The following is an 18,615-nucleotide window of genomic DNA, read 5'->3' as shown; positions in this document are numbered from 1 at the left end:
AATAGGTTTTCAGTATCTTGCTCTCTCTCATCTTCTGGCACCCCCATAATTCGGATGTTGGTATGCTTGAAGTTGTCCCAGAGGCTCCTTACACTATCTTCATATTTTTGGATTCTTTTTGCTTTTCTGGTTGGGTGTTTTTTGCTTCTTTGTATTTCAAATCTTTGACTTGATTCTTGCGATCCTCTTTGCTGTTGGATCTCTGTATATTATTTTTATTTCAGTCAGTGTATGCTTAATTTCTAGTTGGTCCTTTTTCATATCCTCGAAGGTCTCACTAAATTTATCGGCCTTTTCTAGAAAATTCTTGAAAAACCTTATAACCGAGGTTTTGAACTCTATATCCAGTCATTTGCTTTCCTGCATTTCTTTCATTTGTGACCTGTTTCTTTGTCTCTGCATTTTGGTTGCTTCCCTGAGTTGACAGAGTGGCTTTGTGTGCTAGGTGTCCTACAGGGCCCAGTGGCTCAGCCTCCCCAGTTACCTGAGGTGGACACTCTTGGTGCACCCCTTTATGGGCTGTGTGCACAGTCTTGTTGTAGTTAAGTCTTGATTGTTGTTGGTATCACTGGGAGGAATTGACCTCCAGGCCAATTTGCTGTGAGGATCAGCTGTGTCTACGCTGGGAGAACTTCTGTGCTGGAGACACCCTTATGAGACAAGACTTGCAAAAGCCTCAGTGCTCAGCTTGGATGGGGCGGAGTCTCAAGGTAGAGCAGACAGCATTGGCTTCCCATCAGCCCTGCCCTATGAGGCCCCTGGGTCTCAGTGTCCTGTGGTAATCACTGCAAGCACCTCTGAGAGAAAGCCGCCCTTGAGTTTCGCCCGCTGCCAGACAGTCCAGTTTCTCCCCGAATGAGTCTGGGTCCACAGAGTCTCGCCCGGAACTGGAGTAAAGAGCAGTCGGGAGCTTTTGTCTCCCTCCCGATTGAGAAAGCCAGCTGCGTACTCAGTTGCCTGCCCTCTCCGCGTGTGCGCCTCGGTACCTCTGCCTTCTGCAGTTCCTCTGAGTCTCAGTGTGCTTTTCTCTTTTCTGACAGTCCAGCTTCTCCCCGTATGAGTCTGGGTCCCCAGAGTCTCACCCGGAACTGGAGTTCAGTGCAGTCGGGAGCTTCTGTTTCCCTCCCGCTTGAGAAAGCCAGCCACGCACTCAGTTGCCAGTCCTCTCCGTGCACGCACGTCTCTGTACCTATTCCTTCTACAGCTCCTCTGAGTCTCAGTGTGCTTTTCTCTTTCCTTTTAGTTGTAGAATTTCCACTCAGCCAGCCTTCCTGTGGTTCTGAATGATGTCCGTTTTGTCTTTTAGTTGTAGTTTTGAAATTGTTGTGCGAGGCAGCAGTTTAGGTGTTTACCTATGCCGCCATCTTGCTTTCTCCTCTACTTCCTGGTTGTAGTTTCTTACTGCTGCTTTTTATTTTTTTTTATTTTTTAAAATATATTTTATTGATATTTCACAGAGAGGAAGGGAGAGGGATAGAGAGCTAGAAACATCGATGAGAGGGAGACATCGATCAGCTGCCTCCTGCACACCCCCCACCGGGGATGTGCCCGCAACCAAGGTACATGCCCTTGACCGGAATCGAACCCGGGACCCTTCAGTCCACAGGCCAACGCTCTATCCACTGAGCCAAACCAGTTTTGGCTTTACTGCTGCTTTTTAATGATGAATTTTTATTATTCTACTTTGGTTATTTGGTTAACCCTATGGTAAACATGAGATTTTTTTTAACCAACTGTATTTCTAGAACTAGCTTTTTTGTTGTTAATCCTCATCCGAGGATAGTTCTTCCATTGATTTTTAGAGAGAGTAGAAGGGAGGGAGAGAGAAACATTGATGTGAGAGAGACACATCGATTGGTTGCCTCTTGCACACCCCACACTGGGGATCGAGCCGCAACCTGGGCATGTGCCCTTGACTGGAATCAAACCTGGGACCCTTCGGTCCTCAGGCTGACTCTGTATCCACTGAGCCAAACCGGCTAAGGCAAGACACAATGCTTTAGTTCAAATATAAATCATCTATACTCTTATGACCAAACAGATATATGCCTAATTTCCCCCCAAACCTGCTTACGCCAGGACAATAGAACAGAATTCCTTTGCTTACAAAAAGCAATAGATGGAGTAGATGAGTTCAAATCATTTTTTTTTCATTTAAATAACCAATATATCCATATGGTTTAAAATCAAACATACATAAAAAAATACACCCATGCCTAACAGGTAGCCACTTTAGTTTTCTTGTGTAAGCTTTCAGTTTATGCATACTACATATGAGCAAACAAATACATTTGATTAGTCCCGCCTCCCTGCCTTAATACAAAAAGTATTATATTATACACACAGTTCTGCATTTTCCTTTTTACCATTAATACACGTTGGATATTTTTCTATATCAGTATGTAGAGATTTTCTTCATTCTTTTTTCTTAAAAGCTACATAATTTTCCATTATATAAATACTAGAGGCCCAGTGCACGAAATTTGTGCGGGGGTGGGGGGGGTCCCTCAGCCTGGCCTGCACCCTCTCCAATCTGGGGTCCCTTTCGCAATCTAGAACCACTGGCTCCTAAGCGCTCACCTGCCTGCCTGCCTAATGCCCCTAACTGCTCTCCTGCCTGCCTGATGCCTCTAACTCAGCCGTGGGCAAACTACGGCCCACGGGCCGGATCCGGCTCTTCTATCCGGTTCTCTTGCTCTCCCCTCTGCTCCTTTACTTTGAATTTATATTAGTTCACACAAACACTCCATCCATGCTTTTGTTCCGGCCCTCTGGTCCAGTTAAAGAACCCATTGTGGCCCTCGATTCAAAAAGTTTGCCCACCCCTGCTCTAACTACTCCCCTGCCGGCCTGATGACCCTAACTGCTCTCCCTTCCTGTCCTGATCCCCTTAACTGCTCTCCCCTTCTTGTCTGATCCCTCTAACTGCCTATCTGCTCTGCCCTCCTGGCTTAAACCCCTAACTGCCCACCTGCTCTCCCTTCCTCTCCGCGCCTTCAGACCCCGGTGCAGGAGTGCTGAGCGCTCTCCGCTGAGGCCCCACCCCCATCCTGACGCCCCTGCCCCTCTGGGCCGGGCGGTGCCGTGGGCCTGCGCACGCCTCCTATCCCGGTGGCGCAAGTCCCTGCTCCCATCCCCACCCACCAGCTCCTGTGTGCGCACAGCCTGTTGAACAGTTGTGACTGGGACACCGTTAGGACCAATTAGCATATTACCTCTTTATATATATATATATAGAAGATTATATATAGAGATTCTTTAAACTAGGCAGTCTCTTGTTGATGAACAGAACATTTAGATTATTTCTAGTCTTTTGTTATTACAAACAACCATGTTGCAATGAATAACCTTGTATATACGTGTGTGTGTGTGTATGCATAACCTATAGAATAAAGGCCCAGAGAGACTTAGTGGATCAAAAGGTACATGTTTTTGTGACTCTGACAAACAATGATTCTTAACTTTTTTGAGGTTCTGATCCATTCAAAAATCTGATGAATACTACAGACTCGGCCCTCCAAAATGATGAACAAATGCACACAAATTTTGCACATTCTAAGTGGATCCCAGGAACCCTCACATGGATTAAGCTCTAGAGATACTGAAAAAGCTAGATGATTTAGAAAGGTGTCTTAGAGCTACAATCTTAAATTTCTGAGAGTTTAGAGACTTTACCTTGGTTGATTTCAGCTGCAGAAGGCCCCAAGCTCATGCTCTTCTTCTGCTGAGCATTTTTGGCAAGAAGTGTGTGCTTGTCATCATTCCCTGTATCCATCTCTGAAATGGTGACAGCCAGAATCCGGCAGAAATTAGCAAGCTGCTGTTGATCGAAATTGGATACCAAGGAACTCAGATTGGGGACTTCATCTAGCCGGATCATTTCCTACAGAAGACACAAATAAAACAATCCCTGTGCTCAGTGCATTAGAAATTAGATGTGCGCCTCTCTTGCATTCCCCTAAGAATGTGGCCACTTAGATTCAAATCCCAGCTCTGCAATTTACAGCTGCGCAACCCAAAGTAAGTTAAAGAACCTCTCTAAGTCTGTTTGCTCATTTGTCAAATGGGACTAACCTACCTCCTAGGACTGGTCTAAGGATTAAACCCTTTGAGCACCACTGTTCTTATTTTCTACCTTTGCTCATGTGGCTCATTTTACCTATTTAAAGAAACAAACAAACAAAAGAAATACCTAGCACTCAAGTTTTATGAATCATAAACTGCCATTCTTGCTACAGATGGTTTCTTTTTAAGAAATAACGTTTTGCAAATATAGCTGAAGGACCGTGTTTCCCCACCTACTTGCATTCCCTTCTCTCTCCCCAGAGGTAATCATTATTTTGAACTTTGTATTTGTTATTCCTACATTTTTATACTTATATTTCCATAAAAACATATGGTACTGTTCTGCATGTAGTGTGAATGGCATCATATACCACTTTACTTTTCAGTCAACACAGATTTAACTACAAGGATACAAGTAGCTCTAGTTCACTTGTTCTTCGTTGTTTTACTTCACAACTTACTGTTTCTATAAACATTTAGGTGGACTACAATTTTTCACTAATAGACAATGTTGCAATGAACATTCCCATAGGTGTCTTCTTCTGTATATTCACAAGTAACCAATTATCTAGAGAAAGTGATAGGCATTCTTGCCTGTTTCTTGACTTTAATAAAATTATTTCCAAAGTTTAACGTTAAGTTTAATGTTTGCTGTAAGTTTTAATAGATATTAAGGAATGTTCCTTCTATCCCTAGCTTTTATCATGAATGAGTATTAAATTTTATAAAATGATTTTTGTTATCTGGTAATAGTACTCTCTGTGACAGAGAAATACCCAATCCAGGAGAAGTTAAGTAAATTAGTGGGAGGAAGAGTAGCAGGTATTATCTGAGGAATATAAAGATGTCTCAAAAGGAGAAAAGTTCATGTAATACACGATTTAAAGAAAAAATATTTAATTAAAAATCTATGTATAAAGGACACACACAGTTCAAACCTGCATTGTTCAAGGGTCAAATGTATTTTAATTTTTATTTATATGGTATAAAGCATAACAAAGTGAATAGCTGCACATGCCTTTACTATCACATCTCCATGCCTCTCTGCCAGAGGCAATGACCACTATCCTGAATTTTATTACTACTTTGCCTTTAAAAAGTTTTATCGTATGATTTATGTTGTTATTTCTGAGCTTTATAAAAATGATATACTACATCCAGTCTTCTGCAACTGACTTCTAGCAATAATTTCTATGATTTCAGTGTGCTGTTGCCTTTAGCAATAGTTCATTTTTTTCCACCACTTCCTAACACAGGCATACCTCATTTTTGTGAGCTTTGCTTTATTGTAGTTCACAGATTTTGCATTTTTAACAAATACAAGGCAAAATTTCCACCAGCAAAAAGACTACGACTCACTTTGTGATACTCTCGCTTTATTGCAGTGGTCTGGAACTAAACCCGCAGTACCTCAGAGTTATGCCTGTGTTCTATTGTGTGAATGGAGTACATTTATTTACCCATTCTCCTGAAGATAGATCACAGACTTGGTTTCAGTTTTTTGTTCTGTGTTTCTTGATGCACATGTGCAGTTTTTCTGGGGCAGTGGCTTACAAACCATTCTTACAATGCCCAATAATTAGAAAGATCCATAATAATCCAGTAAACATACATATGTGAATGCACAGATACATGTATAAATAAGAAACAAAAACTTCTTCAAACAATACCCTTACATGACACACTTTGATCTTTTCTATTTAGCTGGCAGACCCACTGAATTGACTGCACAACCTCTTGGCTTCAGTTCAGTGTTTTCATTTCTAAGAGTCATTCTGGGAATGAGCTTTCCCATGAGCGTGCCTGAGACTCAGGCTGTAGTACTGATGTCCTGGCCCTCAGGGCAGTGCATACCTAGGTGCTGGGTCACAGGGTATATGCATGTTAAAGTAGAAAACAGGAGAAAGGTAAAGATATTCTGCTGATATAAAACACTATCATCACTACAAAAATGCTGTCAACGATATACATTCTCACTAAATTTGCTCTATTTCCTCTAACTGTGGTCTTGATTTGCATTTCCCTAAATATCAATGAAGTTAAGCATCTTTTCTTATATTTATGAACCATTTGTTTCTCCTCTGTGAAATGCTTGTTCATATCATTGTCCATTTTTCTACTGAACTATTTCATTTTCTTGCCAATCTGTAAGAATTCCTGATAAATTCTGACTACCAATCTTTTGTCAGTTGCATGGGTTGCAAATACCTTTTCCCACTTTGTGGCTTGGGTTCCTTCTTTATGGTATCTGCCTCCCTTGCAAAATGTTCCAAGATACCCATAATATCTAGCAGAACTCATCAACATTTTGGCAACATGGAAAAAGCAATTCTAGACTCCTATGCTGATATTGCCAGGAAGACTGGAAGCCCCTTCTCTCACACGGGCTGGAGCACACAGTTAGTGGAAAAACAACAAAGCCTTTTTATCAAAGGACACAAAGGGTCTGTCTGGGACCTGCACACATTTCCAATGTGTCCCTACAGACAATGGTTCACTTATGCATCTTCCGCCTGGGTGATAACAAACAGAACCTGAGCAAAGTACAGCAAAAAGACAGAAATGAAAGCTGGGGACAACACAACGCATGTGGTGCCCTTTTCCCAGCAATGCCAACGCTAAGGGGCTGCTCCTGCCTCCCGAGTAGTAAAAGAATTCTACCAAATTGCAACCAACATGGATGTATGGGACAAGTACTAGGGAAGGAAGGAAGTTTCAGGTCCTAAGAAGCGTAACACCAAAAATCTAATGTAGTGGTTCTCTAACAGATGTCTATGGGTATGTTTTTAGGGCCTGGGAGATTGCAATGATAAGTTTTTAATTTAGTGCTTTCCTTTCAATCATAGTTAGTTTTTTTTAAAGCATATTCTGGATCATTTGAATGTACATCTTATGATCAAGTGGCCACACTTCAGTGCTCATTACCTGTGTCTCCTGTGTTGGTGTCAATTAACATTAACTGTTGACAACTAATGGGGGAAAAACACAGGTAAACTTAACAAGTAAAAAATCACCAAGGGAAACATATCCTAATAAATGAAGATTTCACAGCAGTTCAAATATAGAAAAGTGGTAAGAGAATGAAGTCACACAGCAGGTAGCAGTAGGTATGCTAAGAAGATCTTGCATTATAATAGTTAGTGAGTTCAGGGCAATTTGATTTTGGCAAAGTGATTAGCCATCACATTAAATTCATTATGTCAATCTGAACTTTTGAGTTTTATAATTACTTTGATTTCAATTTGTATATTTGTTTAGGTTTTATAGTCATATAAGACCTATTAGTATAAAAAGAATAACCCAACTTTTACTTGAATATATTTAAGTAACACAAAAAATTATTTAACACTAGGAGTACGGAAGAATTTTTCTTTAAAAAGGGCTCTGTACATTAATTAAGGTTTCAGAATCCAATCAGTTGAGATACTCTCTCCCTCCTGGTTACCCACCTGTCAGAGGACATACCTTTTTAACACCCAAAATATCTTCAATGAGGGTTGCTGTTTGTAAGAATGTCTTCTTACTTGTCATCAGTGTAAACAGGAAGATCACAAAGTCATTCTTTTCTGCCAAACGCTTTGTAACTCCTTCCGTCTATCACAAGGGAGGAGAGAAAAGGCAGAATAAGTTATAAATACAAAAAAAATATATATAAAGAGCAAGATATCCCTTCCAGACACTGGAAACACAATCCCACATTACATCTGAAATTCTTGGCTTAGGTCTTAAATCCCTAAAGCAATATACAAAACACTGTGTGCGAATGCATTTTTCTGGGAAGGGGTGTTTTCATGATAATCTTACAGGTTGGTGACCTAGTATCTGCTTAGTATCTAAATCAGGAGCTATAACCTAGCACACAGTAGTCCAAGTTCTATTTGACCAGCAGTACTTTTAAAATTTTGAATGTAAATGTTTTTCAGGCAGGTCGTGCCTACTCCAGGATTGTCACAATTTGTACAAGTCCCCACTCCAAAAACCAGCAACTTCAAACATTTCTTTTTTTCTGCCCAGTCCCTGAAGTACTGGTATTTTCAACTCTAAAAGCCAATCAACGATGGAGTCAATAACATCATACAGGTGTTTTTTTTTTAATAAGGACAATTTCTTAGTGGCCTCAGATACAAGAATAATTGTATGTTTCCTGAAAATTAGTTTATTTTTATCTTATAGCTCCATCTGTGCCTATTTGTGCCACTAGCTTTAAGTGGCTATTAAGCACTTGAAATGTGGCTAGTCTGAACTAAGATGTGCTGAGTGTAAAAAACACTAGATTTTGAAAGGTCAGTACAAAAAAAAAAAATCTTGATATTTAATTTTAAACTTATTAAAATTAACTTTGTCCTAGCTGGTTTGGCTCAATGGATAGAGCATCGGCCTGCGGACTGAAGGGTCCCAGGTTCGATTCCGGCCAAGGGTACATGCCTGGGTTTCGGGCTCGATCCCCAGTAGGGGGTGTGCAGGAGGCAGCCAATCAATGATTCTTTCTCATCACTGATATTTCTCTCTCTCTCTCCCTCTCCCTTCCTCTCTAAAATCAATAAAATATATTTTAAAAAAATAAAATTAACTTCACTTATTCCTATTTTTTTCTTATTAAAAAATTCCGGGGAGACAAAATGGCGGCAGAGAAGACGGACGTGTCCTGAGCCTCGTCCCGGAGCAAATAGAGGGAGCAGCTGAAACAGTGGAATCCAGCCCGAATTGGCGAAGGAGGCGCAGCTAGTGAGAGAGTTTGCAGCCGGGAAGGGCAGAGATCCCCCCGATAAAGGCATGCCCTCATAAATAAATAAATAAAAATAAATGGAAAAGTTAAAAAAAAATTGCTACAAGGAAATTTACAGTAACTTAAGTGGCTTCCATTGTATTTCTAGTGCACGGCACTGTTACAGATGCTGAGCTGTGTAAATGTTAAAACATATCTCCCTATTTGTGTTGGCTGCACCATCCAGATGATTTTATGCTCTACATTTTTATATGAGCCCATTTCTTAGATTTTTGTTATACCCTTATTTTATCCTTTTCATTCTTCTAAATTCATACTTCTAAATTTATGATTTTGATAGATTTTACATACTCCTGTAAGATGCCTGAAGTCTTTTTTGAACGAGGCAAAAAATAAAATTAAACTTTCCTTTGCATTTTCATAGCATACAGGTTTCACATCTCCAACAGCACTTGTTTCATCCTGCCATGTATTATGATTCACTGTTTACAGTTTACCAAAGAAGTTCCTAAAGACAGGTACTGTGTCTTATAAAAACTATATTTGTATACTGCTTTACAAAGTACTTTCACATCTATCATCTCATTTAGTCTTCACAACAACCCTATGATGTTAGTATGATTACTAATTGCACTCTACCAATAAGAAACTAAAGCTCAGGAGGTGAACTAATAAACACTAAGCCAAAGACCAGAACTCAAAATCAAGTTCCAATACTAAGTGCTATGCTCTTTCCTTTCTACTAAATTGCTTTCTTTATTCACCATTCTTTTTCACTCACTGCTCAATTTAGTAGTGTCCTGCTAAATTGTGGGTGAGGCTTCTGGTTCTTATTTTGTCTTCTAACAAGGAAAATGAAGGAATGGGCATAAGGGGGTTAAAAGGTATCTTAGAGGTCATAGACACTCTTCCAATGCTTGTACCCCTTTGGCAATTGTTCAGTCTCTGCTTGGATACCTCCAGGGTTAAAGAAGTTTAGTACCTGCTGAAGTAACCGTGGCTCTTAACAACTACAGTTGACTATTAAAGAACACTATTAAAGAACACTATTATGTACAGTCAAAAACCTGTAATTACAGTCAGCCTTCTGCACCCACAAATTCCCAACTACAGGTTGAAAATATAGTTGAGTCTTGAAACAACACGGGTTTGAACTGCATGGGTCATATGAAGTTGAACCTATGCAGTCCGTGTTAAGGTCAACTATACTATGAAACTCTGCCTCCCCATAATTTCCACCTGTTGGTTCTGGTTCTAGGACACACATAAAACAAGGCCAATTACTTCAATATCTGAAGATAGCTCTCAGGCCCACCATCTCCCTTGAATCATCCTTTCTCAAGGACTGCAGATGTGGTGGGGAGAAAAATGCAGCACCAAAGGTAGGGTACTTACACACACACAGGTATTATACAGGATGCTCAAACAGTCCTTGGACATTTCATCACTTACTGAAAGTAAAAGGGAAGTAATTGGCTATTTTTTTCATTGAAAAGACAGTATAACTGTATTAAATTTTTTGAAAATAAAAACAATTTCTCATAATCTCCTCCAAGATGACTATTTTCCTATAAGCATATCTCCCTCCAGTTTTTATTTACCAAAGATTTTCATGGTGCCCACCAGAACCCACAAATCAATTTGAGACTGCTTTTGGTTTGATATAGTAGCCATTTTCATTATGTTCCACAGTCTTCATTATTTCAGTCTATGGTGATATCGTTATTTAAAATAAGCCATATTCACTTTGTAGCTTGCTTAGAATATATGCAAGGTTTTAGTTTTAGTTTGTTTTAGTTTTTTTGGCTATTTAAATAGACAAAAAAAATAAACAATTTAAACCTTTTGATGCTTGTGTTGAATTGGTTCCTCAAGAAACATTTCCAAAACTTGAACTACTAGAATCCAGAGTATAAGTATATAGATGTCTCTTATTATAAATCTGGTTATTTATATTAGGGAAATGGCTTTTAATACCTGACTTATCAAGCCTAATAAAGAACTAGCTACTTATTCCTCCGTCAGCAGAAACAGAAAGTAGCACAAAAAGGAAAACTACATTTTCATGACCGCCAAACTAGGAGGTAATAAAACTGAATATGAACCATGGACAAAGTGTTTTGTTTGGCATATTTTTTTTTTCAAAAACTATTCCCACTTAATCTTATGCTGCTACAATATCCCTAAAAATGCTAGGTCTCCTTTCTGAGATCCCAATAGGCAGTCCTGCCAAGGTAGCTGGACCAGATGGGTTATCTGATATAATCCTGAGATAATGCAAGTGTCCTATATCCCTTATCACTACCTTTCAACCTACTGAGGCTTGTTGGTTTTTTTATTTTATGACTTTAAAGCAGGTTGGAATACCCCAACCAGTATACAGAGAACAGAAGAACCAATTTAGATAGAAAGAAAATCTGAATATGGATAGTCAAAGATGAATATGAATCCTCTTAACCATCACTATACCTACAAATGAGGTCTTACATAGTATGTCATGTTGCTGTTAGGGAGGAAAAACTTTTTAATTAAAAAAAAAAAGTGATGTTTGTGGAAGAGCATTCATGAAATATTAAGTGATCTCTGTCTTTTAATGCCAAGCAAAGTATACTTATTCCTTTTATAAATTAAATATTGAATACCCAAAAAGAATATTTGTAATATGCATAAATTATGAGGAAGAATAAGAATACCCATATATCCACTACCGAACTTAAGAAAAATGCACCACCAAAAACATTTTTACTTTTTACTATATGCACAGGGTAATGACTGAACTTTTTACACAGAGTATATATCACCTTTATAACAACAAAAAATAGTTTAAAACAAAACACACACAGTGATCTTACTGTATATGAGAAGTAAGAATTACCAAATAGAACATAAAAACTGGACCCAAGGACTATTAGATGTAATTCTTTTAGCCCAGTGGTTTTCACACTTTTTCTTTTAAAGCACCAGACTGTATTTCTACCTAGTATAAAATGAATAAATACAGCTGCTTAGTTAGGATTGGAGAGAGTACCTTGCAGTTGAATCTAAGGCAAGTCCTCACCATTAAGAGTTAGAAAGAGAAGAAGAGAAACTCCTGGAAACCACCATCATATAAGCAGGTTGGAAAAAGGGGAAGTGGTTGACAAACATACTTACTTTTCAGTTTCTGTCCCCGGAGAGAGACTGTAGGCCTCATAAGAATTTCTACAAGGAGCTATAAAAAAATATTTTTAGATGAAATTTTCAAAATTAATTCAAAGCACAACTTATAAAATAATCTTTGCTCTGCTAACTCATGGCCCAAATATCTATAACAGTATTACAAGAGCCTCTTATTCCCAACATAGGCAAATGGCAGGGAGGTTCAGGGAAATAAGCTCTACTACCAAGAGTCTGAAATGAAAGCTTGGGTTTTAGTCCCAGCTTAATCACTTATTCCCCATGTAAACTTGGGCAGGTCGATGCCCCGACATAGACTGTTTTCTCATTTTAAAAAATAGGCATATTAGATTAGGTAACCTATGAGATCCAATGTGGCTTTAATTTTTTTTTAAAAAAAACAACTACAGAATATCACCTCAACTCTTCTTTTGCTTAAAGAATATTTGTTTCCTCTTATAAACATAAAAATAATCTCAAGAATGCACCATCAACTGTTAATACTTATTTCTACCGGGGGTAGGAATGATATGTGTTCATTTTTCATTTTACATACTTTAAATATTACACATAATTTTGCTTAAACTATTTAAAAAGGCATGCATTAAAAAACCTATTCTGTTGAGAGAAAGGAAATTTACAACTATAAAAGGATCGATCCATCAGGAGGATATAACAATTATATACAAAGATGCACTTAATAAAAGACCCTCAAAATAAATGAAGCAAAAGCTGACAGAATTGAAGGAAATAGACAATTCAAAAATAATTGTTGAACGCTTCAACACCCCACTTTCAATAATAGACAACTAGGCAACAGCAAAGAAATAGAAGACTTAAACACAATAAACCAATAACAGGGGGTTTGGCAAGAAAAAAGCACCCAACTAAAGGTCAGTTAATGGGCAAAATGACCCAAGCAAAAGCCCATATTTATTAATGAACTGAGATTCCTGGAGAATGCAGAAGAGGAAAACCCCATAAAATCAAGAACCATTGACCCAAAGATGTCCTAAGGTGAGACAGACACCTGCTACAGAAAGACACATTTTCACTAAAAATAGCCATGAGGCTAGAGACCCACATTATTCTTTTTCCTTTCATAAACATATTGGTGTCTATTAAGTAAATTCCTTGATGAATGATACAAAAGTGAGGGGGGTCCCTTCAGCTGATTAGTAAGTAAACAGTATAGACCCAATGGGACTGCTGAGGAGTGACTGCTGAGCAGAAATTAAAGAATAAAGTTTATGGTAAATGATGTATATACAAATGTTTAATGTTCTATCTTTACTTTTGTAGAAAATAATATTTCTAAGGGAAGAAAACTTTTTTTGGGGGGGCGGGGAAGAATTTAAATTAAAAAGATAAATGAAATAAAATCAAAATAATAAAAGAAAGCTTAATAAAAATTGAAGTATAATATGATACAGCAAAGAGTAGAAATAAAGGGTACAGCCCCAGTTTTTACCAAGTGAATATCATTCCTATACAATCAAAAACTAGATCAAGACACAGAATAACGACATGAAAGCCTCCCTCATGCTCCATTCAAGTGATGGATGTAAGGACAGATATCTAGGAGGAAAAGTAGGATCCCAGTCCCTCACTCATTATAGCAAAATAAATTTAGAATGGTGCAAAAAATTTAAACATATGTGATAAAAACTTTAAAATATTAGAAGGAAACAGTAACAAAAGCAAGAAACAAAATTCTGAAGCCATAACTAAAAAGTAAACCTTTCTACTTTTTGTTATTGTTATTAATCCTCACCAGAGGATACTTTTCTCCTGATTTATTTATTTATTTTCTTTGTTAATCCTCACCCAAGGATATTTTTCCATTGATTTTTAGGGAGAGTGGTAGAGAGAGGGAAAGAGAGAAACAATGATATTGTAGAAAGATATAAGATTGATTGCCGCCTGCACAAGCCCTGATCAGGGCCCGGGTCGGGGAGGAGCCTGTAACCAAGATATGTATGTGCCCTTGACCTGGAATCAAACCTGGGACCCTTTGGTCCACAGGCCAATGCTCTATCCACTCAGCCAAACTGGCTAGGGTTCTACTGATTTTTAGAGAGTGGAAGAGAGGGAGGGTGAGAGAGAGAAACATCAGTGTGAGAGACACACTGAGTGGTTACCTCCCACATGTGCCCTGACTGGGGGCCAGGGATGAACCTGCAACCCAGGTATGTGCCCTTGACCAGGAACTGAACCTGAGACCTTTTGGTGCACAGGCCAACACTCTAACCACCGAGCCACACCTGCCAGAAAAAACTTTCGTCATTTTAAAGTACCACAAACAAATTCAAAATTCACTTCTCTAACTAAGAAAAAGAAGACAACACTTAAGTCAATAGACCTTAAAAAATTAGGAGTAGCTACAAATTGATACAATCTGAATGTGTATGAACACCCAAAATTCATGTTAAATCCATTATGTGATGGCATTAGGAAGTAGGGCCTCTGGGGGTGATTAGGTCATGAGGCCAGAGACCTCATGAATGAGATTATACCCTTATAAAAGAGGCTTCAGAGAGATCCCTAACCCCTTCCCATATGAGCAAACAGAAAAAAGCCAGGGAAAGGGGAAGATGGCTGCTGATGGGAAGGCAGACTGCAAGATAGTGTGTGAGTGAGAGAACGAAAGGAGAGTGTGTGGACATATGGGGAGTGGATATTTGTGGGTGAGGGTCAGCTATACTCCAAGGACTGTTGGGGACTGCCGGACCGGGCTCCCCTGACCGGGCAGCCTACACTGCTGCTGAAATCTCTCCCGGAGCGACGACTCTACCACAGAGACCACACCATCTTGAAGGGAGAGTGGCTGTTATCGGAAGGCTATACATCCCGCGTCTCTACAAACAGAACACCCAGGGACTAACTGCGAACCCAGAAATACCAGATCTCAGGCAGCGCAAATACACTGACTCGGAGGAGCTCTGCACCTTCTCAAAGAAAGGTCAGATTACGCCTAGGGAAAGGAGAGAACTACATAACCAGACACCCGGAGAAGAGAGATCATGGGGAGACAAAGAAATAGCCCACATATGAAAGAAAAGGAGGCATCACCAGAAAACGAAGTAAACGAAATGGAGGCAAGCAACCTGTCAGAAAGAATTCAGAGAAATGGTCATAAGGTGGCTGAAAAGAATGGAAGACAAATTCAATAATATTTGTAAGAACCAAGAGGAAATAAAGAAGAACCAAGAAGAAATGAAAAATGACATCGCTGCTATAAAGAACTCAACAGAAAGAATCAACAGTAGACTAGAAGAAGGAGAGGACCGCATCAGTGAGCTAGAAGACAAGGTAGGAAAAAATACCCAAGCAGAGCAGCATCTAGAAAAAAAAATTAAAAAACAGGAGGAGAGCCTAAGGGAACTTTGGAACAACACGAAACAAAACAACATCCACATAATAGGGGTTCCAGAAGGAGAGGAAACTGAGCTATGAATAGAAAACCTGTTTGAAGAAATAATAACAGAAAACTTCCCTGATATAGGGAAGAAAAATCCCACACAAATCCAAGAAGCTCACAGAGTCCCAAACAAAATGAACCCAAAAGACCAATGCCAAGACACATTATAATTAAATTGGCAAACACCAACAACAAAGGAAGAATCTTAAAAGCGGCCAGAGAGAGACAGAAAGTTACCTACAAAGGATCCCCCATCAGACCAGCGACTGATTTCTCAAAAGAAACACATTATGCCAGAAGGGAATGGAATGAAATATACAAAGTCATGCGAAGGAAGGGTCTGAATCCAAGAATCCTGTACCCAGCAAGGCTATCAATCAAAATTGAGGGTGAAATCAGGAGCTTCACAGACAAAAAAGGACTAAGGGAGTTTATTACCAACAAATCAGCAATGCAAGAAATACTAAAGGGTCTGCTGTAAAAAGAAAAAATAGGAAGCGAAGAAGGAACACAGGGGTAAAGAATAAAAATGGCGACAAACAAGTACCTATCAATAATAACTTTATATGTAAATAGATTAAATGCCCCAATCAAAAGATATGGGGTGAGTGGATAAAAAAACATGACCCATATATCTGCTGTCTACAGGAAACCCACCTCATAAAAAAAGACGCACACAGATTGATGGTGAAAGGATAAAAAAAGGTTTTTCAGGCGAATGGAAATGAAAAAAAAGCTAGGGTAGCAATACTTACATCTGACAAATTAGATCTCAAAGTGAAAGACATAACAAGAGATCAGGAAGGCCACTTCATAATACTAAAGAGAGCAATCCAACAAGAAGAAATAACTCTGGTAAATATATACACACCCAATACAGGAGCACCCAAATACATAAAAAAAAACTTCTGGAGGATATCAAGGGAGAGATTGACAGCAATACAATCATAGTAGGAGACTTTAATACCCCACTGTCACCACTGAACAAATCCTCTAAACAAAAAATCAGCAAAGAAACATCAATCCTAAATGATTCACTAGATCAGATGGAATTAATTGACATCTTCAGAACATTTCACACCAAAGCCACAGAATATACATTCTTCTCAGGTGCACATGGGTCATTTTCAAAGATAGACCATATATTGGGTCACAGGCAAAGTCTCTTCAAATTCAAGAAGATAGAAATCATATCAAGCCTCTTCTCAGATCAAAATGGCATAAAACTGGAAATCAACTACAATAAAAACAATCCAAAAAAATCAAACACATGGAGACTAAACAGCATGCTATTAAACAATGACTGGGTTACCAGAGAGTTCAAAGAAGAAATAAAAAACATCATGGCAACAAATGACAATGAAAACACAACAATCCAAAATCTATGGGACACAGCGAAAGCAGTCTTGAGAGGGAAGTTCATAGCTCTATAAGTCTACTGCAAAAAAAACAAGAAACAATGGTAATAAATTACCTAACCCTACAACTCAAAAAGTTAGAAAGAGAGCAACAAGAAAAGCCCAGTGTAAGCAGAAGGAAGGAAATAGTAAAGATCAGAGCAGAGATAAATGACATAGAGATAAAAAAAACAAAAACAACAATACAAAAAGATCAACAAAACCAAGAGCTGGTTCTTTGAAAGGATAAACAAGATTGATGAACCTCTAGCCAGGCTCACCAAGAAGCAAAGAGAGAGGACCCAAATAAACAAAGTCAGAAATGAAAGAGGAGAAATAACAACAGACCCAACAGAAATACAAAGGATTGTTAAAAAATACTATGGCCAAAACCGGTTTGGCTCAGTGGATAGAGCGTCGGCCTGCGGACTGAAGGGTCCCGGGTTCGATTCCGGTCAGGGGCATGTACCTTGGTTGCGGGCACATCCCCAGTGGGAGGTGTGCAGGAGGCAGCTGATCGATGTCTCTCTCTCATCGATGTTTCTGGCTCTCTATACCTCTCCCTTCCTCTCTGTAAAATATCAATAAAATATATTTAAAAAAAAATACTATGAACAACTCTATTCCAAAAAACTGGACAACCTGGAGGAAATGGACATATTCCTAGAAAACTATAACCTTCCAAAACTCAATCAGGAAGAATCTAAACATCTCAATAGGCCAATAACTATGGAAGAAATTGAAGCAGTCATCAAAAAGCTTCTAGCAAACAAAAGCCCAGGGCCAGACAGCTTCACAGGCAAGTTTTACCAAACATTCAAGGAAGAACTAAAACCTATCCTCCTCAGACTATTCTAAAAAATTCAAGAAGAAGGAACACTTCTTGCCGAAACCGGTTTGGCTCAGTGGATAGAGCGTCGGCCTGCGGACTGAAGGGTCCCGGGTTCGATTCTGGTTAATGGCGTGTACCTTGGTTGCGGGCACATCCCCAGTGGGAGGTGTGCAGGAGGCAGCTGATCGATGTTTCTCTGTCATCGATGTTCCTAGCTCTCTATCCCTCTCCCTTCCTCTCTGTAAAATATCAATAAAATATATTTAAAAAAAAAAAAAAAAAAAAGAAGGAACACTTCCAAGCTTATTCTATGAAGCTAGCATCACCCTAATAACAAAATCAGATAAAGACAACACAATGAAAGAGAATTATAGGCCAATATCCCTCATGAACACAGATGCCAAAATTCTCAACAAAATTCTAGCAAATCGGCCAAAACCGGTTTGGCTCAGTGGATAGAGTGTCAGCCTGCAGACTGAAAGGTCCCAGGTTCGATTCCGGTCAAGGGCATCTACCTTGGTTGCAGGCACATGCCCAGTAGGGGGTGTGCAGGAGGCAGCTGATCGATGTTTCTCTCTCATTGATGTTTCTAGCTCTGTATCCCTCTCCCTTTCTCTCTGTAAAAAATCAATAAAATAGAAAAAGCAACAAAGTAAGTTGCTCACTTTAAATGAAAAAAAAAAAATCAATAAAATATATTAAAAAAAACCACACAAAATTCTAGCAAATCGGATCCAGCAGTACATCAGAAAGATCATACACCATGACCGAGTAGGATTTATCCCGGGAATGCAAGGATGGTACAATACCCGCAAATCAATAAACGTGATACATCACATAAACAAATTGAGAGATAAAAACCACATAGTCATATCAATTGATGCAGAAAAAGCATTTGACAAAATCCAACATCCTTTCTTGATAAAAACTCTCAGCAAGTGGGAATAGAAGGATCATACCTCAACATAATATACGACAAACCCACAGCCAACATCATACTCGATGGGCAAAACTAAAA

General features: G+C 39.0%; 1 protein-coding gene across 7 annotated transcripts in view; it reads right to left on the bottom strand.

The window, feature by feature from the left end:
- TRPC4AP (transient receptor potential cation channel subfamily C member 4 associated protein) overlaps nucleotides 1-18,615 on the bottom strand; it is a 106,885-nt gene that overhangs the window by 44,593 nt on the left and 43,677 nt on the right. For all 7 annotated transcript variants that reach the window (XM_080685209.1, XM_080685208.1, XM_080685211.1 and 4 more), the window contains exons 4-7: nucleotides 11,945-12,002; nucleotides 10,187-10,242; nucleotides 7,531-7,659; nucleotides 3,676-3,883 (exon numbers count right to left, since the gene is read on the bottom strand). In XM_080685209.1, the coding sequence (XP_080541335.1) occupies nucleotides 3,676-3,883; nucleotides 7,531-7,659; nucleotides 10,187-10,242; nucleotides 11,945-12,002 (451 nt within the window). The remainder of the gene's footprint in view (nucleotides 1-3,675; nucleotides 3,884-7,530; nucleotides 7,660-10,186; nucleotides 10,243-11,944; nucleotides 12,003-18,615) is intronic.

Source organism: Plecotus auritus, assembly GCF_963455305.1.
Source record: "Plecotus auritus genome assembly, chromosome: 8".
Taxonomy (NCBI): domain Eukaryota; kingdom Metazoa; phylum Chordata; class Mammalia; order Chiroptera; family Vespertilionidae; genus Plecotus; species Plecotus auritus.
The sequence above is the reverse complement of the archived record's forward strand: the minus strand, read 5'-3'. Positions and strand labels throughout refer to the sequence as shown.